We start from the raw sequence: 19,308 nt of genomic DNA on the forward strand, positions 1-19,308 counted from the left end.
GTGTGATTGATGCGACGACGCGTCACACGTATTGGTTCCACTGAGAACTCATCAGCTGTTTGGAGAAGTGTGCCTGATCTGAAGGTACGTTTGAAGGATTTTCTTTGCAATTCTTTCAGAAACATCGTTGTTACATTGTATGTTTCGTAAAACGTCATTATTCTCAATGGTTTTATAAAGAAGTTTACTCTCGCAAATGTATTACTTTTTAGTTTTCATTCAAGACGTTCAACTGTTTCTCTTCTATATTTTGGAACTTTAACTTAGCTTTAGAAACAGTGATTTCTGGCATAATAATAATCTTTCATACTGTACACATTATAATGTGTGATGCATAAATGTAATTTTAGCATTAAACCATTTATTTTATTTATTAGTGTTTTTTAGCTGTTGTTTTTTTTTTAGACAAAATACTATTTTAATATTAATACTGGCGCTTTATTGGTTATCGGCCATAACCATGAAAATAATTTCACACAATATTTGTCATGATCAAAAGTCTGACTAAATACACTTTTTCCTGTTTGTTTGTTATTTACTGTCATTGAGAAGATTGACACTGATTTAATGATTCATTTGCTCTGGTACAGTTACAGGTAATATTGATAGTCAAAATAATTTTTCCCTTAATAACTGCAATACTTGTCAGTGAAACTCCGTATAAAGGTATTTTAACATTATTTGGCATCTGTTTGGGAAGTGTAACATGGTAACATGTTTTATAGTTATTTTAAAGTTGCAACTTGCAAGCAGGTTAATATGACACAATATTGATATTTATTATTGTTTATGTTTGCTGGCAGAATGGGTAGAAGTTACTTTGTTGATGAAGCTGTGGAAAAATATCTTGGTGGTCTTCTGGCAGCAGATCCTGGATCATGTGTGACTGGACTCCTGGCTGGTCAGGTGAGGAAGCTAAACTAACCTATATTTAATCGTGTCAGTTCACAGAACAATTTATCCTAACATTTTCTTTTTACAGTCCTCTCCTCAAAGAGATTTTGTGGTGCTGGCCGTGCAGACTCCTCAGAGGGAGAGTGAGGGGCAGCTGAAGTCTCCTAGAGGAAGCGGCCCACTGGATGACATTGATGTGGAGTGGTTCACAGAACATACCAGGCAGGTGGGTAGCCTGATGTCTTACCACTCACACACAATGGCCTTGAAATGTTTTTACAGTCTAGTTGTACAGGTAAGGATTTTGACTTTCTCTATTCTAGGTGTCCCGCATGTTACCTGGAGGTCTTTGTATTCTTGGCTTGTTTTTAGTGACCCCACCTGAACTCTCCAAAGATGCCCAAAACACGTTAAAAAGGGTACTGTTTTTTAAAATACATTTTATTTTATTTTAAAAAAGAAAACATTAATTTAATAGTTATGAATTTTATTTTAGGTTAATTTAAAAATACATTTTAATTAACTTATACTAATAATAAAAAAATTGACTGGACCACATTTTAGCTTTTATTAAAGATGATTTTGTTGGCCATCATAACTTCATCATTTTATTTTTGTGCTCATCTCTTTTTGTAGCTTATATTTGCCATGGATAAATGCATAAGTAAAGGAAGACTGTGGGAACTGACAGAGGAGGATGTGACCGATCGAGTCACCCTGCACATCTGCTCCAAAACAAAGAAGTATCCTGCACACTACATCCCTACATAATTTCCTCTGTGATCTACAAGCATCACTATGAATAACCTCAAAAGTTTGCATGATCCTTGACTTAAAATGTACAGAACTGTCTGCAAAACGCTTGATGTAAAAGATCCAAAGGTGAGAGACGTTTTGGGTACTACAGTAGTATCGTCAATATGGTAGTACTGTAAGTTACGTTGTATTTGCGGCAGGTACACTATTTAAAACATTCATTTAAACATGCATCTATGCAAGAACATTACAAGACTGCTGTGACCTTAACAGTACATTACAATAGTGAGTAGAAAAAATATAATAATGTAACTTTACTTAATAGAAACTCATTTTACATTTATTATTTTTTTACTGTATAAATTGAGTGTTTATAAAAGATAGATGCCTTTATAAATTTGCACGATTGCAAATGTGATTGATTTTATACAACAGTTCAATAAAAACAAAAAGTTATTATGAAATGACAGTTTAGACACAGCGATGTCGATATTTATGTTTTTGCTCTATTTCACTACCAAAAATAGTTCTAAACAAAATTTTGTTTTGAATCTGTGTTTTTGAACATATCGGCCGAATCAATGATTCACTAAGCCTACTGAAACTGCACAATACCCTAGTAACAGATCTGAGGTCCACTTGGAAAAGCCTAGAGGTGATACAAACCAATACAATAGTGAAATTTCATGAGACACTCAAATAAAGTGAGAGAATTAATTAATCCCTAAAGCAAGGGTTCTTAAAGGATTAGTTCACCTCAAAATGATTCGATGTGATTTGTAGCTGGTATATTATCGTGAGATATGTATATGGTATCGTGACAACCCTATAGGGGAGAATGGGGTAATGTGAGACATCGGGTAATGTGAGACACCCCCTATATCTAGGCAACGGAACACAATTTTGGTCATTTGACCATTATGTTTTCAAGCCCCTCTCATTTCACCTTGGCCATGAAGAAGAGGACCTCATGGTGCTGTAGTAAGCATGTTTTTGTTCACAAAAATTTTTTTTTTGCATGTAAAAGTAAATTTTCTTGCTGTCAACTTAATCAACTGTTGTGCCAAAGCAAATTGATTCAGGTAGAAAAACTTATGTCATACATGTTGATGAACTACCAACATATAAAACCATGTGATGATGCTAGCTGAAGATAAGCCTGAATTGCTAAGAGAGATCGTTTTTTTCTAAAATGTGGCGGTGGGGTAAAGTGAGACAAATGCTGTGGGGTAAAGTGAGACATGAGGCACAAGTTAAGTTTAGTCTTAAACATATTTTAATGTAATATTACATGACATATGTTTTATTTTTAATGTCATGAACATAGTAGAAAAGCCATCATGCCAAGGCAATACACCAGGAAGAAAACCTGACGGCCCGAAGGAGAGGGTGCACTCCTCTGGGCCCCAGGCAACCCGGAGGCGCCTGTTTTCCATTACCTAGTCCGATAAGAGTGTCGTCTCCCTCCTCTACAACACGCTGAGCGTCCATGTTTGGACCGTTGTTGCTCCAGCAGGAGCGCCAGCAGGTGTACGGATCTGACTTTGACCGGAGATGACCCACCGTCCCTGGGGCCGGCCCGGGAGGTCTGCGAGCATGGAGCTTGTTGTGAACTTAGAATCGAACGACCAGGAGACTTGGTTGTATCTTTCAGCAGGATTCTTTATTGAGAACACGAGCTGTCGGTAGCTGCAGCCACCAAAGTCTGACGTGAATGTTCTCTTATACAGTTTATATACATTTAGGGGCAGGAACCAAAAAGACAGGTTTAGGAACCGGTTCTAGACTGAGAGTGCTGACCACCCTAACCCACTCAGCATATCTATTCAAACACTGAGACCTGAGTACAGGACTGGCTGGACTTTCTTGCTAAAACACAAACTCCAAGAGTTTCAGTAAAACAGGACTGACCAGAGTCTTTTGCTAGAAGACTCTGATAATCATAATTTATACCTAACCTTAACATGCTAAATTCAATGTAAACCTAAATTAAACATTTTAATAAATCTGGTTTCCTTCAAGCTCTTCTTCAAATACAAGATATTTTTGGACATTTTTACAAGGAGGAATATCCTCCCGTGTGTCTTTCACCCCTAGCTCACCCAGGATGGTGCACGTTCACCGTTGTGCACGCCCTGGCACCAAGGGACTGGGTGTCCAAACCAGACTCTATTTACTGGAAGTCTCGCCCGCACAAAGTGCACTTTCTCTGGCCTGGGTCAGGCTGTTTCTCCACCCGGTCTGACCACCACGGTTCTCTGGTCCATGTTCCTTGTCCGAGCGGAGCATTGTCCCTCCTCCACAAAGACCCAAAGATCCGTTTTAGGACTGACTTTGCTCCAGACGGAGCTCCAGCGGTGGCGGACAAATCCGAATCTGGCTCAGGACGGGCCACTCTCCCTGGGCTGGCCAGGGGAGGTCTGACAGCATTGAGTTTTCCAAATGTATCACAATAATTTGGACATAGTTAATTTTTTTTTTGGAGGAATTTCCTCCAGTGTGCCATTCACCCTTAGCACGCCAAGGGTGTTGCACCTTCACTTGGATGCGCACCGGTGGGTCATCAAAAAATTGTGCTTAATTGACCAATCTCCATGATTCTGTTACTAGTCCGACATTAATTCTGGAATGTGTGGTTGTCAAGCTAGCTGTCAAGATTCTTACTGTTACAACATGTGTTGTTATGGAAGTTTCAGAGTGGAAAAAGTAAGTGGATCAGTTTACCCCCAGCTGGTTCACTTTACCCCCTTGATTTCTCTGGTCTGTCTCAGTTTACCCCTAAGCTGGGGTAAAGTGAGACACAAGACCACTTTTTTAAAAACAATCATTTTTCACTGCCCTTCGTCCTGAATACATTCTAATAATTTCCATTGCTAGGAAACATCCTGAATTAATGGGAAATGTGTAAATTTGACTGATATATCATTTTAGCTTGCTTAGAGGGTAACGAATGTAAAAAATGTCTCACTTTACCCCACTCTCCCCTACTGATTTCTAGAGTTCGTCCAAGCCAGCAGACTGGAAGTATCAGACATGTGTCTCGTCATCCTGGCCCATGTTGACCTGCTCTGTTGAGGTGGATTTGCAGATCCCTTTGACAGGATCTTCCTCTGATAACACAGACAAGTGCATGAAGGTGAGACAGAAGTCAGATGGGGTATATGAAGACAAGACAGTGTTTTATTTGTGAAGGATTTTGTGTAGAATTTTGAATACAGTGTATACAGGTTGTGAATGTATCTTTCTTTGCCCCCCATGTCTAGGATTGTCTTAAGAGGTGGGCTAAACAGATTGAGGCTGGTAACTGTCTCATAAGTGGCAGACAGGCATTAGATGACTCTGAACTCATCTCAGGACAGGTAAAAACATAATTCTGTCATTTCTCTGTCATATTTTTTTTAAATTTGAGATGAAGTAGATATTTTTTTCTTTCAGAAAAAGAACCTAAAGACAACCCATCGTCAGACTTTCCCTGCACGGATCCTTGTTTCAGATGTGAGCTCATAATCTTATCTCATAATAACGAACATTATCAATGAGATATATTTGTGTGTAGTCAAAGGTATAATGAGAATATTGATGTGACAGGAGCAGCCAGAGCTGGATGAGCGGTCCAGTGCTCTAGTTCAGCTGTGCAGTGGCTCCATGAGGGTTCGAGGGGTGGTTCACTGCAGGGCCTACATCCACAACAACAAACCCAAAGCCAGACATGCAGTACAGGTCATTAAAGCCTATTCTCAATGCTTTATGCTTAGGTATAAGTAATATTTTGGTACTATATCAGTTATAAGACGATAAATATCGATATTAGATATTTAATTGTTAATGCTTATTTCCCCTCATTTTACATTTAAATGACCTTGGCGTCATCTGCAGTAACAACATCTTATGAACACTAATAATTAAATAACGGTTAAATTATATAAGCTTAAGCAAGTCTCAATGTACATTTTTCATTTTATATATTTAAGGTCGTGATGCCTGAATTAGCATTTAAAACTATTTCTGTTATTTCTTATTGATTTCTTATTCATTTATTTAGACAAAATAAGCCATAACATGAACATGATTTCACACAATATTTTCATGATCAAAAACCTGTCTAAATACACTTTTGTATGTGCCTGTTATTGATTGATACTGATTTAATTTCTCCTTTGCACTGGTAGGCCATTAAGAGAGACATCATAAACACGGTTTCCTCCAGAGTGGAGATGTTTCTGGAAGATCTTTTAATAAGTGAAGGGAGTCGCAAAGGTAAAGTGGTCCATCATGTCATACATATTGACGTTGAAAGGAAAGTCAACACAAAAATGAACATTCAGTCATCATTTACTCATCCCCATGTCGTTCCAACCCTGTATGACTTTCCTTCTTCTGTGGAACATAAAAGAAGATATTTTTAAGAATTTTGGGAACAAAACATTTAGTGTAAATCTCATTTTTAAGGTGAATTATACATTGAGGTTCCACAAACATTTGCAAACATCAAACTGAGCACTAGATGGCAGTAGGGTGCCACCCTTTGTCTTCAGTAAGTTTTGTACTTAGTACAGAAATAAATGTATTCCTAATTCAAGACATGAGTTCCCATATTGTTTCTCTAGGTCTGTGCACTGGGCAACAGGCTCTTCCTCGGCGTGTGTTTGCCCCAATGCCCTTCTCCGGCCTGTCGGTGTGTGACTACATGTTCCCAGATGAAAGTACAGCTGATGTGGCCGATCGTCTTAAAGAGATGCTGGACTGTGAAACACCAGAAGAGGACATAGATATTAGTCTGGAGAGCAATCAGTGTATGTTTCCCCTATTTCAATATGAGATTTTAGAGCAGGGGTTCTCAACTTTTGACCTCAAGGTCCCCTTTCTTGCAGAGTTTAGCTCTAATCTTGATCAAACTCACCTGCCTTTAACTTTTTAGTTTTTCCGAAGACCTTGGCTGTGTCCGAAAATGCCCCTATACCATTAATACAGCACAATTTGAGGGGACAGCCATTTGTAGTGGGGTCTGAAACCATAGAGGATGTTGTCTAGTGCACTCATTCAATCCCACAATGCACCACAACAATGAGTGTACAACCGATCGTGCTCAACAGCTACATAATACCCATAATGCACCGTGAAAGTCACACGCCATATTAATTCCTGCGTCTCGCCAGAAGATGATACTCACAGCTGAATCATCCATCCATCCATTTTCCAAACCACTGGTCGAATGTGGCTACAGCGTAATATCATACAGGCATAAATTGATTTTTAATTGATTATTAAATTGTTTAATTAAGGTTTATACATAGTTTCCATGACAGTTCAAGATTTTTCATCTTACTACTGGAGCTGCCAGTGTTCTATAAGTTTCAAACGATTAAACAGCAGGCACAAACTATGCAAAAACGACAGCCCTTCCGACACAGTGTCCGAATTCACTCACTTGTTTTCATTCACTCCCTCAAATGAACTATATTAGTTTGTATATTAGTATATATTAGTATAGTATTAGTGTATTAGACTAACATAGGGAATAGTGAATGAGGGTATAGTGGGTGATTTGAGTCCTTGATTGGCTTGTCCAGGTGTGTTTGATTAGGGTTGGAGCAAAACTCTGCAGGAAAGTGGACCTTGAAGGCCAGAGTTAAAGGATTAGTTCGCCTCAAAATGAAAATTTCCTGATCATTTACTCACCCCAATGCCATCCAAGATGTTCATGTCTTTCTTTCTTCAGTGGAAAAGAAATGAAGTTTTTTGAGGAAAACATTTCAGGATTTTTCTCCACACAATGGACTTCAACGCTAACCAAATTGTTGAAGTCCAAATCAAAGCAGTTTCAAAGGGCTCTGCACGATCCCATCTGAGGAATAGGGTCTTATCTAGCGAAACAATCGGTCATTTTATAAAATAAAAATGTATACACTTTTTAACCACAATTGTTCGTCTTGTGCTAGTCTGTGACGCACCAGGCATTACGTAATCACGTTGGAAATGTCACGCTGGACGTAGGCGGAAGTACATCCCCATGGTTTACAAAGCAAACATGCGAAGACTAATACAAAAGCCCTTTAACAAAAAAGGTAAAACAATGATGTTGGACGATTTTGAAGTTGGAGGAGAAAATGAGATGGAGTTTTTCGCCCTACCCTACCTTTTTGAACCGGAGTACACAGATGAAGACCTTAGGCAGATGGAGGAGACGTAATTACGTAATGCCTGGCGTGTCACAGACCAGCACAAGACGAACAATTGTGGTTAAAAAGTATAGACATTTTTATTTTATTTAGAAAATGACGGATTGTTTCACTAGATAAGACCCTATTCCTCAGCTGGGATCGTGCAGAGCCCTTCAAAACCCTTTGAAACTGCATTGATTTGGACTTCAACAATTTGGACTTCAACAATTTGGGTAGCGTTGAAGTCCATTGTGTGGAGAAAAATCCTGAAATGTTTTCCTCAAAAAACTTCATTTCTTTTCCACTGAAGAAAGAAAGACATGAACATCTTGGATGGCATTGGGATGAGTAAATTATCAGGAAATTTTCATTTTGAGGTGAACTAATCCTTTAAGAACCCTTGCTTCCTCACTATTGTATTGGTTTGTATCACCTCTAGGCTTTTCCAAGTGGACCTCAGATCTGTTACTAGGGTATTGTGCAATGTAGAGCAAGTCCTTGCAAAGTCTTTGGGATTCAGGGATGGCTGAACACATTGTAGGGGGTGGTTATGGTTAAATGGTCAAGAATGTGTATAGGTGTGTGATTTACAGAATGCTAAGCGATAAACCTTTTCAAAAGGAGCACATAAAGACACACCCTGCCTCGTTCCCCTCTAAAATAATAGCCAGCTACACCTTGCATCTTGTTCAAACCAGTTTAAGCCCACAAATGTTTTTTTTCCATGTATGGTTAAAAGGAAAAACATAAGTGATATGTTTAACCGGAGGCTATAGAATGTCTGATCTCTTGTAATAACGGGCCCTTCGGGAATTTTGGATTATCATCTTCATGACAACACAACTCTGCCTTCTCCCTGGAAAGAGGAGATTCATTTACTCCCTTGTTTTTTTCCCCTTTCTGGTTGCATTTCTCTCTCTTTGGTCCTACAAGCCTACAATACCTAGATTTTTTTTTACATGTTTGTGCTTGTTTTTTTTCCCAGTATTCTCGCCTGAATTGGAGATGACTGACAGCCACAGTGATGCTTCCAGTAAACGTGTTGTCTCAGAAGTTCAAGTTGAAAATCCCCACATTCACAAAGCCCCTCAATATTATGCTGGTAAGTGTCTAATATTATTAAATCACTCTCTATTTCTTACTTCTTATTAATACAATAAATCATTCTCTTTGTAGCATGGTATTAAATAGGGCTCGACAATATTGTTAATGATAATGATACATTATCTAATGATACAGTGTGAGTGACTCCATGTTCTTGTTAGTTGGGCAGATGCGACCGTATTTTCTTTTTGTGATTCCTATTATTCTTGAAAACATTCTCATATTCCTGTTGGCTCATATCCACCCTCTCTCTCTCTCTCTCTCTCTCTCTCTCTCTCTCTCTCTCTCTCTCAAACACACAGGTGTGGCAGTAGCAGCAACCATTGCTCTCCTTGCCACAGCCACATCTCTACTGTATTTTAGTGAGTGACAATGGAAATAGTAAATAAGTCTGTATGAATGTTCAAGTGAGTGTGTATATTTGTATAATATACTATATAATCTTTCAATATACTATAAAAGATTTCAAATATAATCCTTAAATTTGGACTATAAGTCTGTTATAGGATTATTATAATGTAAGATACACTATATGGCAAAAGTATGTGGAGACTCCTTTCTAATAAACAGGTTTGGCTATTCGAGTGAAGACATATCTTAATGTTACACTATATAATGACAATCTAGAGAATTCTGTGCCGAACACACTGTCTGACCTTACTGATGCCCATTGATGGGTTTATTCTTTTGCCATTGTTCTGAAATTAGACACACAAGCATCAATGAGGTCAGGTCAGGTCTGATGTTGGGTGATGGGCTTTTTTCAGGCCAGTCAAACCATTTCTTTACTAATTGTTGCCACAAAGTTGGAAAAACAGTTATTTTTTGTGATGAAGTACTGTAATTTGATTTATACTTGAATAACAGAATAGACAAATCCGTTAATTTGAAACAGTTCACATATTTTTGATAGTGTAGCTCAAAATATATATTTTTAAATAAGTTAATTGGGTAACAACATACCAGTGGCTGTTAACTTGAGGGCAAATTACACAATCATGTGTTTTTTTGTTTTTTTTCTTGAGACGGGAATAAGATTTCTTACAGGTAACATGTTTTCACTTGCGCAACCTTAATAATAGATCAAAAGAAAAGCGTAAACTGTCATTATCCTACATGTCTTTGCAGAATGCTTGTGGTTTTTCTAGTATTCTGCCAGTATTTTCCTGTATTGCCATTGTAACATTTGTCATGTCATTATCAAACCAGTTTCTTCTGCCTTCTTTAACCACTTAGCATGAAATGCATACAGGAACTGACGTATTAAATTAATATAATTAAATATAATTGCCGGAAACATTTTGTGTGTGTGTCTCATGATCAGCCATCTTCAACCTTTACAGGCGAAGGACCCCCTGGCAATGCATACCTTATGATTTTTACATTGCAAAACCATTAAAATAAATCAATTAAAATAATGTGGCATGGACAGTGAAACATTAGGTGAACTTTTATATTTAATTTTTGAAAGTTTATATTTAATTTTTGTTTACTTTTTCTTAAAAAAAAATCTTAGTTTAAGATCAAAACATAATGGTTGTACCCCCGTTCTAAAGTACCAAAATCATCATGTGTATCCTTAACAGAGTCATTTAGTTTTCACAATGATATGCTGACCTAAACCCACATTCACTTGCACCTCCAAACAAGCACTTGCATATGAATACTCTCTCAAACACTCTTTGTGGTCTTTGAGTTAGGTGGGTACATGTCAGGACATGTTTTACCTGAAGTTTTAGTTGTATAGTCATGAAGACATAAAAGACAGAGGAGGGTTCTTGGCCTCTCTGTGTTCATTGAAGTAAAACACCCGATTCATTTAGTGTAGCGTGACAACATGAAATCACACTTTTTCTGAAATAATTTATTCTTTAAGCAGATAGCGGGTCGATACAAAATAGATGACAAGTACAGTGTCATTGTGTGGCAATTTGACTTTCATACCAAATTGCTCCGTGTGACAAGCCTTTCTAATTTAAAAAAAAAAAGATGGATTTGCAAATCAGAGTTCCCACAGTCATGGAAAACCAGGACATTTCAGGAGAGTTTTATTTCTGTGATGAATATACACTACCGGTCAAAAAGTTTGAGTTCAGTTAGATTTTTTTCTTATGTTTTTGAAAAGTCTATTTTGAAAAGTAATTTATTCCTGTGATGGCAAAGCTGAGTTTTCAGCATCATTACTCCAGTCTTCAGTGTCACATGATCCTTCAGAAATCTTTTTAGTATTCTGTTTTGGATCTCAAGAAATATTAAAATAATATTAAACATAGGGAGCGATGACATTGATAATTTCAATGTTTAAAACGGTTGTGCTACTTAGTATTTTTGTGGAAACTCAATTTATTCAGGATTCTTTGATGAATTAAAACTTTTTTTTGCCTTTGAGACAAATAGTCTGAGGAGAAACGGGATCAGGAAAGGACCTCAGTTTGGGACTCAAACTTGTCTTATATGGCTCTGACAAATCAATCAGTTGTTTCACTTTCTTCTACTTTTCAGTAATCAAAAGCTACTGGAAAGGTCAAAAAGTCATGGAAACGCATGGGAAATGAAACGAGCATGACCGAATGCCTTTGATAACCTAACTGCTGTAGGCCCTAAATGACGTGTTAGTAAATGCCTTTAGGTGTGCGTGTTTTTGGGAGTCATGGCCCAGTAGTCACATACTCGATCTATCTTAGAAACAAGTCTGACAGGTTGACTAATGTAATTCACTTCCACCCTTTAAATTTCCATTAGTCAACATCAGTGTTCTCTTCCTCATCGGGGCAGGCTGCAATCTCTTTCTCTGGCAACAGACCGTATTCATTTAGGAAGTTCTCCACATCCGTGGCAAAGAACTCCTCATTCAAGTGCTTTGTGAAGCACAAGAAGTTGCCCAGCAGCTCTCCAGCCTTGTACACCAGCAGGGCGGGCAGAACGTCGTCTGAAAAACGCTCGCCCGCCCCGGTGGCAGAGGCTCGGATTCGGCAGAATTTGACGGTGGAATATTCTGCCGCCAGGCAGGTCAAGCAGTTGTTGAGTGCGTCACAACCTCCGATCCCGTCATCATAGATGTGCACCACCACTACTGTCAGGCGGTGCTCTTTCTCGATGACATCCAGGAAGGCCTCGCCGCTATCCAACTCAAACACGGCATCAAACTTAGGCCCGAAACTCAGCCGCCCGTGCATCTCCTGCATGCACTGCTTGCGATACTTACGCAGACACGTTTCGTCCTCTTCTTGGATCATCTCGTATTCCTGAACGCTCATCTGCGTGTGGTCAGACAAAACAACATGTTAATAAACATTATAAAACGCTCACTCTGCCAGTCAATAATCTGAACACGCTTGACTGAATTGTGTCAGAAAAGATTGTGATGATCTTAAAAAACATTTAAAAATTGTATTAATAAATCATTTTGCCTATGTATGAATTTTTCTTTACAAAACAAAACTTTCATTTTTTTTTATTAATGAATTACTTAAACCGAAAATTGAAGGAAAAAAGAAAGAAATACATCTATTTAGCAAGGATCCATTTAAATAGTAAAAAAAAAAATTTTATATTATATATTACATAAATACTGTTCTTTTGAACTTTCTATTGATCAAATAATCCTGATTTTTTTTTTTTATCACAGTTTCCACCCAAAAAAATAAGCATAGCTGTTTTCATGATTGATAATAATAAGAAATGTTTATTAAGCAGCAAATCAGCATATTAGAATGATTTCTGAAGGATCATGTGACACTGAAGACTGGAGTAATGATGCTGAAAATACAGCTTTACCATCACAGGAATAAATTACATTTTAAAATATATTAAAATGGAAAACAATAATTTTAAGTTGTATTAATATTTAACAATATTACTGTACTTTTTGTGTATTTTTTATCAAATAAATGGAGCCTCGGTGAGTCTTCTTTAAAAAAATATTTAAAAAATTTCACCGACTCCAAACCGCAGCGTCGCAATTTATAAAGCACTATGACTCCCTAATTAAGATTTATTTAAAGGCACACTATGCAGTTTCTGTTTTTCTCAAACAGCGACCCCTAGAGTCGCTGTGGAGTACTTGTATGAAGTGTTGTTTTTGGCAGCCAGTCTAGTCTTTGTGTTAAGCTGTCATTTTAGTTTTTATTAGTTTAGTCACGTTCATACTCTTTTTAGTCTAGTCAAGTTTCAGTCGACTAAAAGTCTGAGCATTTTAGTCTTATTTTAGTCAGAATTATCCATGACTATTTTCGTCTAGTTTTAGTCGACGAAAACTGATGACATTTAGTCTAGTTTTAGTCAATGAACATTGTATTTTAGTCTCTTTTTAGTAATGCAATTCTATTTAACCCAGTCAATATAGTGTACCACTATGGAAAAATAGCAAAAATAGTGAACAGAAAAGTAACACTCGTCTGTGTCGTGAATGACCAGCATTTACGTTGCGTCTCGTCTCGTTTTCGTCACGTGATAAAGGCTCGTTGAATTTAGTCATTAATATTTTGTCATAATTTTCATTGACGAAAGCAACATTACTTGTATGTAAAGTTACTGTCGTAAATACCACTCACGCAGAGCCGTCTCTTCACTCTTCCAACCACGCTTTCTTCATTTTCTTTGTCGACTCTGCCATGATTCATGTCTGAAATATGTGCTAGTGTCTTCCATAGAGGCTGCTTCATATGTTGTTGATGTATGTGACGTCATGCCGTAAAGTCAAGCGATACCTCTCAAACCTGCATGGCTGGTTTTGGCAGTGGCGTCCCCCCACCCCCACCCCCGCGCTTTCCTATCAGGATGATTCGCCCTACCATCGAAATGATTTCGAATCTGTTATATTAAGGTACAAGTTTTGCATAGTGTGCCTTTAACATTTTTTTTATCACTGCATGATTTCATGTTATTTTATAATTTTTTATAAAATGGGAAAAGTATTAATCCTATAGAATGAGTAGAGTAGCCATGTGTACTTGGATTCTTGGAATTAAAATGATTTCCTCATTTTGTTGTGTACATATAAGTTGGGTATTTTTCACAATACCTTGCGGCCTATCTTTTCCCGGGTGTCGTCATTTTTGGATTTGGGGTTGGACATCTGTCTGAGGAGCTCTCTCTTGTTGGGAGGGATGCTTTCATGGTCCAGACTCTCAAGTTTGAATTTCCTCCAGTCATGGATCACACCTTTGGGCCCTGAGTTGCAATGGATTGATGGATGAATCTAGTTTAAATCAGTTTCCAGGTTTATAGTATAATTTAGCCTCTATATTACAGATAATCTTAGGCGTATCACAGCATAATGATGAAAATCTCCAGTATTATCTCATCATTACTATATAATCAATAGATTTTTTACCTGTTTGTGTTGCTGGTAGTTCCTCAATCTCAGGTGAACCTGACATGATGATTCTTCTATGGAGACCTGCTGATAGATATTACAGATCTTATGCCCATTTTGTGCAACATCCTCTAACAAAATGACTAGAAGTGGTTGACATTTCCTCATTCCTTTTTATATTTCCAAACCATATGAGACGAACTAACAGATGGGAATTTTTATGTTTACCAACGTTTACTGGTGTAGTCATTCTGATGTTATCCCGCATGCAAAGTAGATTTTATTTCTGTTGCATGAGTTTTCGACACTGTCAGGGTCTGTTACAATTATCCAGGTTGAGGTGGAATTAGCAGATTACTCTCTTATAGGTGATGGATTAGATTACAATCAGATTACATTGATGTGAGTAATGAGTTTGTTGCATAAGACAATTGTGTTTCTGCTTTATTACAACTAAAAATACATTCTGAGACTGACTGCATGGCAGTTGTAGCAATGCTTACAGTAAATGTAAAACCGCATGCAATCTGAACCACCCCCCCCCCCCCCCCCACTAATATGTATGTGGCCTTCTCAGAGTGCTTCCAATGTGTATGTGAGCAGCTGGCTTAAAGAAATGTGCTGATCAGTTACTACACTGGATGCTGTGAACAAGACGCACTCGGAAACACGTCAGAAGTAATCTTGTTCAATCCGACTAATTGGCTCTATTTAACATATTTACACTTCCATAAACAAATTCCATTACCAAATGTGCTAGTTGCAGTATTCATGCAAGCAAGTCTAAGGCTTATGCATGTTATAAGCTGGTTTGTTATTGCAGATATGTTATTGCAGTATTATAGACCAGAACATTTAAATCATTGCATTTTAATAAAACATTATGAGAAATATATTGTTCACCAAGTTATTTTAATTTTTTTCTTTTATTTTATTTAGAAAAGTGTCCTGTCTGAACCAGGCTTTGTATATTGATTTCAAAAACAGCACCAAAAAAAAAAAAAAAAAAAGATTGAATATATGTATTGTTTGTGCATCCTGTATATATACAGAACTATCCCACAAGGAAAACTATCCCAAAGAACCATGTTTGCAGTGGTTATTAACCAGAGGAAGAGAAATGTCATTCTTACCTGACCGTTTGCTGTGATTGCCTTTCTTTGCTGTGCTCTGTCTCGGATAATGTCTCTGTCTGCATGGACATCATGGTTACATCTCAGTAATAATTTGGTGTGGTGTAATAGGATTACAGTAGAGGAATTAAACCAGCATGTCACAGAGAGAGATAAACTGACAAAATACAGGTCCCTCATTATTACAATAAGCTCCTGGCACTTTCCATACACTGTAAATCATCCAACTTCTATTTTGTAAGACACACTCAGCAGTACTGCATGTATTTACCTGTGAAGTTTAAGCACTTTGAACCTCATATATTGTTGGATCTGTTATGGGTAGGCCCTTTAGAGAAGCATTGTGGCTGCAAAGGGAATACCCATAATTCCTTGCACTTGAAGAGTTTATTTTTGTGTGTTTGATCAAACATGGGGAACTGTGAGGGTGTGTACATTTATTCGTCCTTTAGAATGAAAGGATAAAACATCTAAGTGTTTTTGATTGTTTTAATTTAAAATGTTTTATTTTAAGTAAATATAGCATGATTAGTGTCCTTTTTTGTTTAATTTTTGAATGTATTTACCAACTAAACAGTTTTGAGTTTAGTGGATTTCAAAACCATGTTTCTTAATTACTGTACTTGTTTCTAGTTTATTCAGCCCCCTATTTAACTTTCAACAAATACGTAATTTATACTTGCTCATGAATAGGGTTGATTTAACTTAAAAATGTTAGTTTGGGTGAACAACCAGTCTAACTTGCAAACATTAGTTTGCAGCTGTTTGCTTTATTATTTTTTTAGTTAACTCATACATTTTTACAGTGAGGGTCACTTTCATGTCTTACCTAATTATTTTAATGAAGCATTAAAGGCGTAATATTACTCATTTTACTCATAAAGCCCCATTCTACCTCCGAGGTATATTCAATAATGTCATAATTTTGAAATAATCTCTTAAAAACATACTTAGTTCAGCTAATTTCAATTCCAAAAAAGGAATTGCTTCTTCCAGACCTGAAAAAAAAATCATGGAAATGTCTATATTGAATATAAATGTTTTCAGGAAAATAAAAGATTCATAAATTAATTTATTTTCCTTATCCAGCAATTATAAATTAATGGAAATGGTATGGGATTTCTGTTTGTGTGTAATTTAATGTGTTTTTAATGGTGATCTTAATATACCTCACTATTTTACAGCAGTTGCTGGCGATTACATAATAGCTGGTGTTGCCTTATGACACTTAAGCGTTATGACAGTTATGTTTAGGTGAAAAAGACTTGATGTACAGACTGATATCCCCTCCTGTCTGCACATGACTTTGGAGACGATTCTAACATGTTGTTTCATGTCCTTTTCTCAGAACTTTGCTTTCTCATCTCATCTGTATTCCACCTTTACATTCCCTCACATTCTGCAATGGGCCAAAAAAAAAGAGGAATTAATTATTCAAGAAAATGGAAACACTTTAGCAAAGAAATGAGTTTTTCACCCATCGCTAGATGGTGGTAAAATCCACTGAAAAGTTTTGAAGGTTTGAAAAACTCTTTGCTTGAGATGTATTAGGAGAAGCATAGAGAACCTCCCCTTTTGTTATATTACTGGATATATCTGTGCAGGGCAATCTGCCACAAGTTTTTTGCAGTAATTTCTTTGGCGCACCCTTTGCTGACATACTTTGTTGAAGGGGAACGGTATAGCATTACACATTGTTTTACTTTTTCTTTTGATCCTTCAATAAGTCTACCATTATTCAAACAAATACCTTCATGATCTGTATAGATAACAGCTCTGTCTGCACTCTATATTCCCTCTCCTCCTCAACTTCATGAGGTGCATGCTGGGATCATTTTAAACTGTACTGAAGTAGTTGACATGAATGGTGAACACTTGTTAACTTCTTTTGCTTTTTCGCAGTCAGAAATGTGCTCATCCATACAGTAAAATCCTTTTTTGTAAAGAAATACTATTTATTTTTGTTCACAAAATTAGCTTAAATAAGCATAAGTGTTAGGCCATTAAAAGGTTTTCAGGATAATGAGAAGGTTCAATTAAGTAAGATATGTCTAAAGTAATAGTGTGTATATGAAAATTAGCCACATTTAATAGCCTTGTGTATTTTAGAATTTTTAACCTTGTTTATCATTAAATTATGTAATGTTATAGACCTTATGTAGCCCCGCCCCTTTTCAGCGCTGCGCTCGTTGCCTTTGACTTCCGGTCTGTATTTTCACAGCGATTTTGCGTGTTTATTAATTAACGGCTCGTTTTAAAATCTTCCCGGTCGACTGACATTTGTTAAGTCATCTGCTTTAAACATTACAGTCCTCATGATAACTTTCGTTAACTTTACATTAAGTAAATCCACTTCAAATGCTAATTAGCCTACACCTGGACAGCAATGCCATCGAAATATACAGAGCAACCGCAAAAACGGAAGTTAAAAGACAATATTGTAAAGATGGCGGCGCCCTCGTTTCTCTGGCGCATAAGGTCTATAACAAACGTGAACATAAAAACCCTGCTTTGTACCTCAAAACTTATAACCACCATATAATGGAGGTAGTACCATAGAATAAATCTATTGTCTCGTTGAATATATTTATTTTCCAACCTGCGTATTCATTCATTCTTTGTATTTTACGGTAAAAGCCCTGTTAAATCATTATCATTTTTCTCTGTAGCTGGTTATGCAGCAATTAGGTGTTTACCCTTTTTTCTGATGTAAATTATTTGTTCAGTGTATAAGCTGCTTAAATTGAAGAAAAATCTTCAGATTGAGGAGAGCCCTTGTAAGTTTTCTACTTACTGGGATGCTGATTAAGTTGATTCAAAGTGACAGTAAATACATGTTTATAATGTATACAGAAGATTTTATATTTCAAATTATAAAAAAAATACATAAAAAAAGCCTGAAAAAAATGTATCATGGTTTCCACAGAAATGTTAAGCAGCACCTTTTCCAACATTGAAAATAATTATAAATGTTTTTTGTGCACCAAATCAGCATACAATGATTTCTGAAGGATCATGTGACACTAATGACTGGACTTTTAAATGGCAGTTCATAAGTTCATATTTTCTTGCTCATTCCAATTGACCTTTCTGAAAGTAAACTCCCTCCTCCGCAGCAGTGTGTTAGTGCCTGGCACTGCGTAAAGGAGTCAGACAGCCTGTTGTGTAAGAAGTGAAAGTTTTGAGGAAGCATGAATCTCCACTTTTACGTCAGACCCAGCAGGAAAATTTGCTCTACTTTTTTACCACAGAAGCAAGCACATATGTTTGTTTCCCGTGATGACCTCATCTGGTTTTCTCATAATCGGCAGCGGAAATGACACTCTAAAGACAACTCAGTCGTGGAAATTCAGGAATGCTTATACCTCTGAATGAGTTTGTAACAGAGTGAACCACTCTGACTAAATCTGATATTCCCTTTACATAAATTGTTTTCAACTGGATATGACTAAGAAATATGCTAATTGTTTATGTTATGAAATTCAGCACAGGATCTTCAGACCATATAGTCAAAAAAATTGTTACAATTATTAGCATTGTACAGATGCCAAACACACTGTAAATTATAAGTTCAGTTAACTAAAAAACAGTTTGGAAAACGTTTCCCTTATTTTTGCCATGAAAACAAAAGGGAAAAAAGTAAGCAATCAGCTATAGAGAAAGCAAACTCTTCCTGAATAAATGAGTTAAAAATAATAAAGCTATTTAAATATTAAGTATAAACATTAGGTTAGTTTAATATGTCAGTTTCACTTAATTTACTCAATGTTTACTAATGTTACTTATTTAAAGATATATTCATTTAATTCAATTAACATTATTATATTATGTACTGATAACATCCTAGATATTATTATTCTCAACCTGGATCTTTAATTTTAAGCTATATGGAGCAATTAAAATATATGTGCAATCGGCTTCCAACGTTTCTTCAAGTAAAGTG

The 19,308-nt window shown here is 36.7% G+C and overlaps 2 protein-coding genes across 5 annotated transcripts; one reads left to right on the top strand and one right to left on the bottom strand.

Annotated features, from left to right (window-relative positions):
• The first annotated feature begins 8 nt into the window (after positions 1 to 8).
• On the top strand, positions 9 to 10,326 carry odr4 (odr-4 GPCR localization factor homolog). Its single transcript, XM_079876618.1, has 14 exons — positions 9 to 84; positions 804 to 906; positions 983 to 1,120; positions 1,218 to 1,313; positions 1,531 to 1,637; positions 1,740 to 1,776; positions 4,649 to 4,786; positions 4,914 to 5,009; positions 5,086 to 5,145; positions 5,239 to 5,370; positions 5,820 to 5,907; positions 6,258 to 6,443; positions 8,797 to 8,913; positions 9,218 to 10,326. Exons 2-14 carry the CDS (start codon positions 805 to 807, stop codon positions 9,283 to 9,285), a joined length of 1,365 nt encoding a protein of 454 aa, XP_079732744.1. The 5' UTR covers positions 9 to 84; position 804; the 3' UTR covers positions 9,286 to 10,326.
• On the bottom strand, positions 9,938 to 15,557 carry pdca (phosducin a). 4 transcript variants are annotated; one of them, XM_079876622.1, is made up of 4 exons: positions 15,366 to 15,450; positions 14,251 to 14,319; positions 13,939 to 14,087; positions 9,938 to 12,172 (listed from the first exon to the last, which is right to left on the bottom strand). In XM_079876622.1, the coding sequence occupies exons 2-4, from the start codon at positions 14,294 to 14,296 to the stop codon at positions 11,654 to 11,656; spliced, it is 714 nt and encodes a 237-aa protein (XP_079732748.1). In that variant the 5' UTR covers positions 14,297 to 14,319; positions 15,366 to 15,450; the 3' UTR covers positions 9,938 to 11,653. The 4 variants fall into 4 exon arrangements, with proteins under 4 accessions (XP_079732748.1, XP_079732747.1, XP_079732746.1 ...); XM_079876621.1 differs by having other exon boundaries at positions 10,351 to 12,172; positions 14,251 to 14,316; positions 15,366 to 15,466; XM_079876620.1 differs by having other exon boundaries at positions 10,732 to 12,172; positions 13,939 to 14,115; positions 14,251 to 14,316; positions 15,366 to 15,557.
• Positions 15,558 to 19,308: the final 3,751 nt, after the last annotated feature.

This window comes from Squalius cephalus (assembly GCF_949319135.1).
Source record: "Squalius cephalus genome assembly, chromosome: 7".
Lineage (NCBI taxonomy): Eukaryota > Metazoa > Chordata > Actinopteri > Cypriniformes > Leuciscidae > Squalius > Squalius cephalus.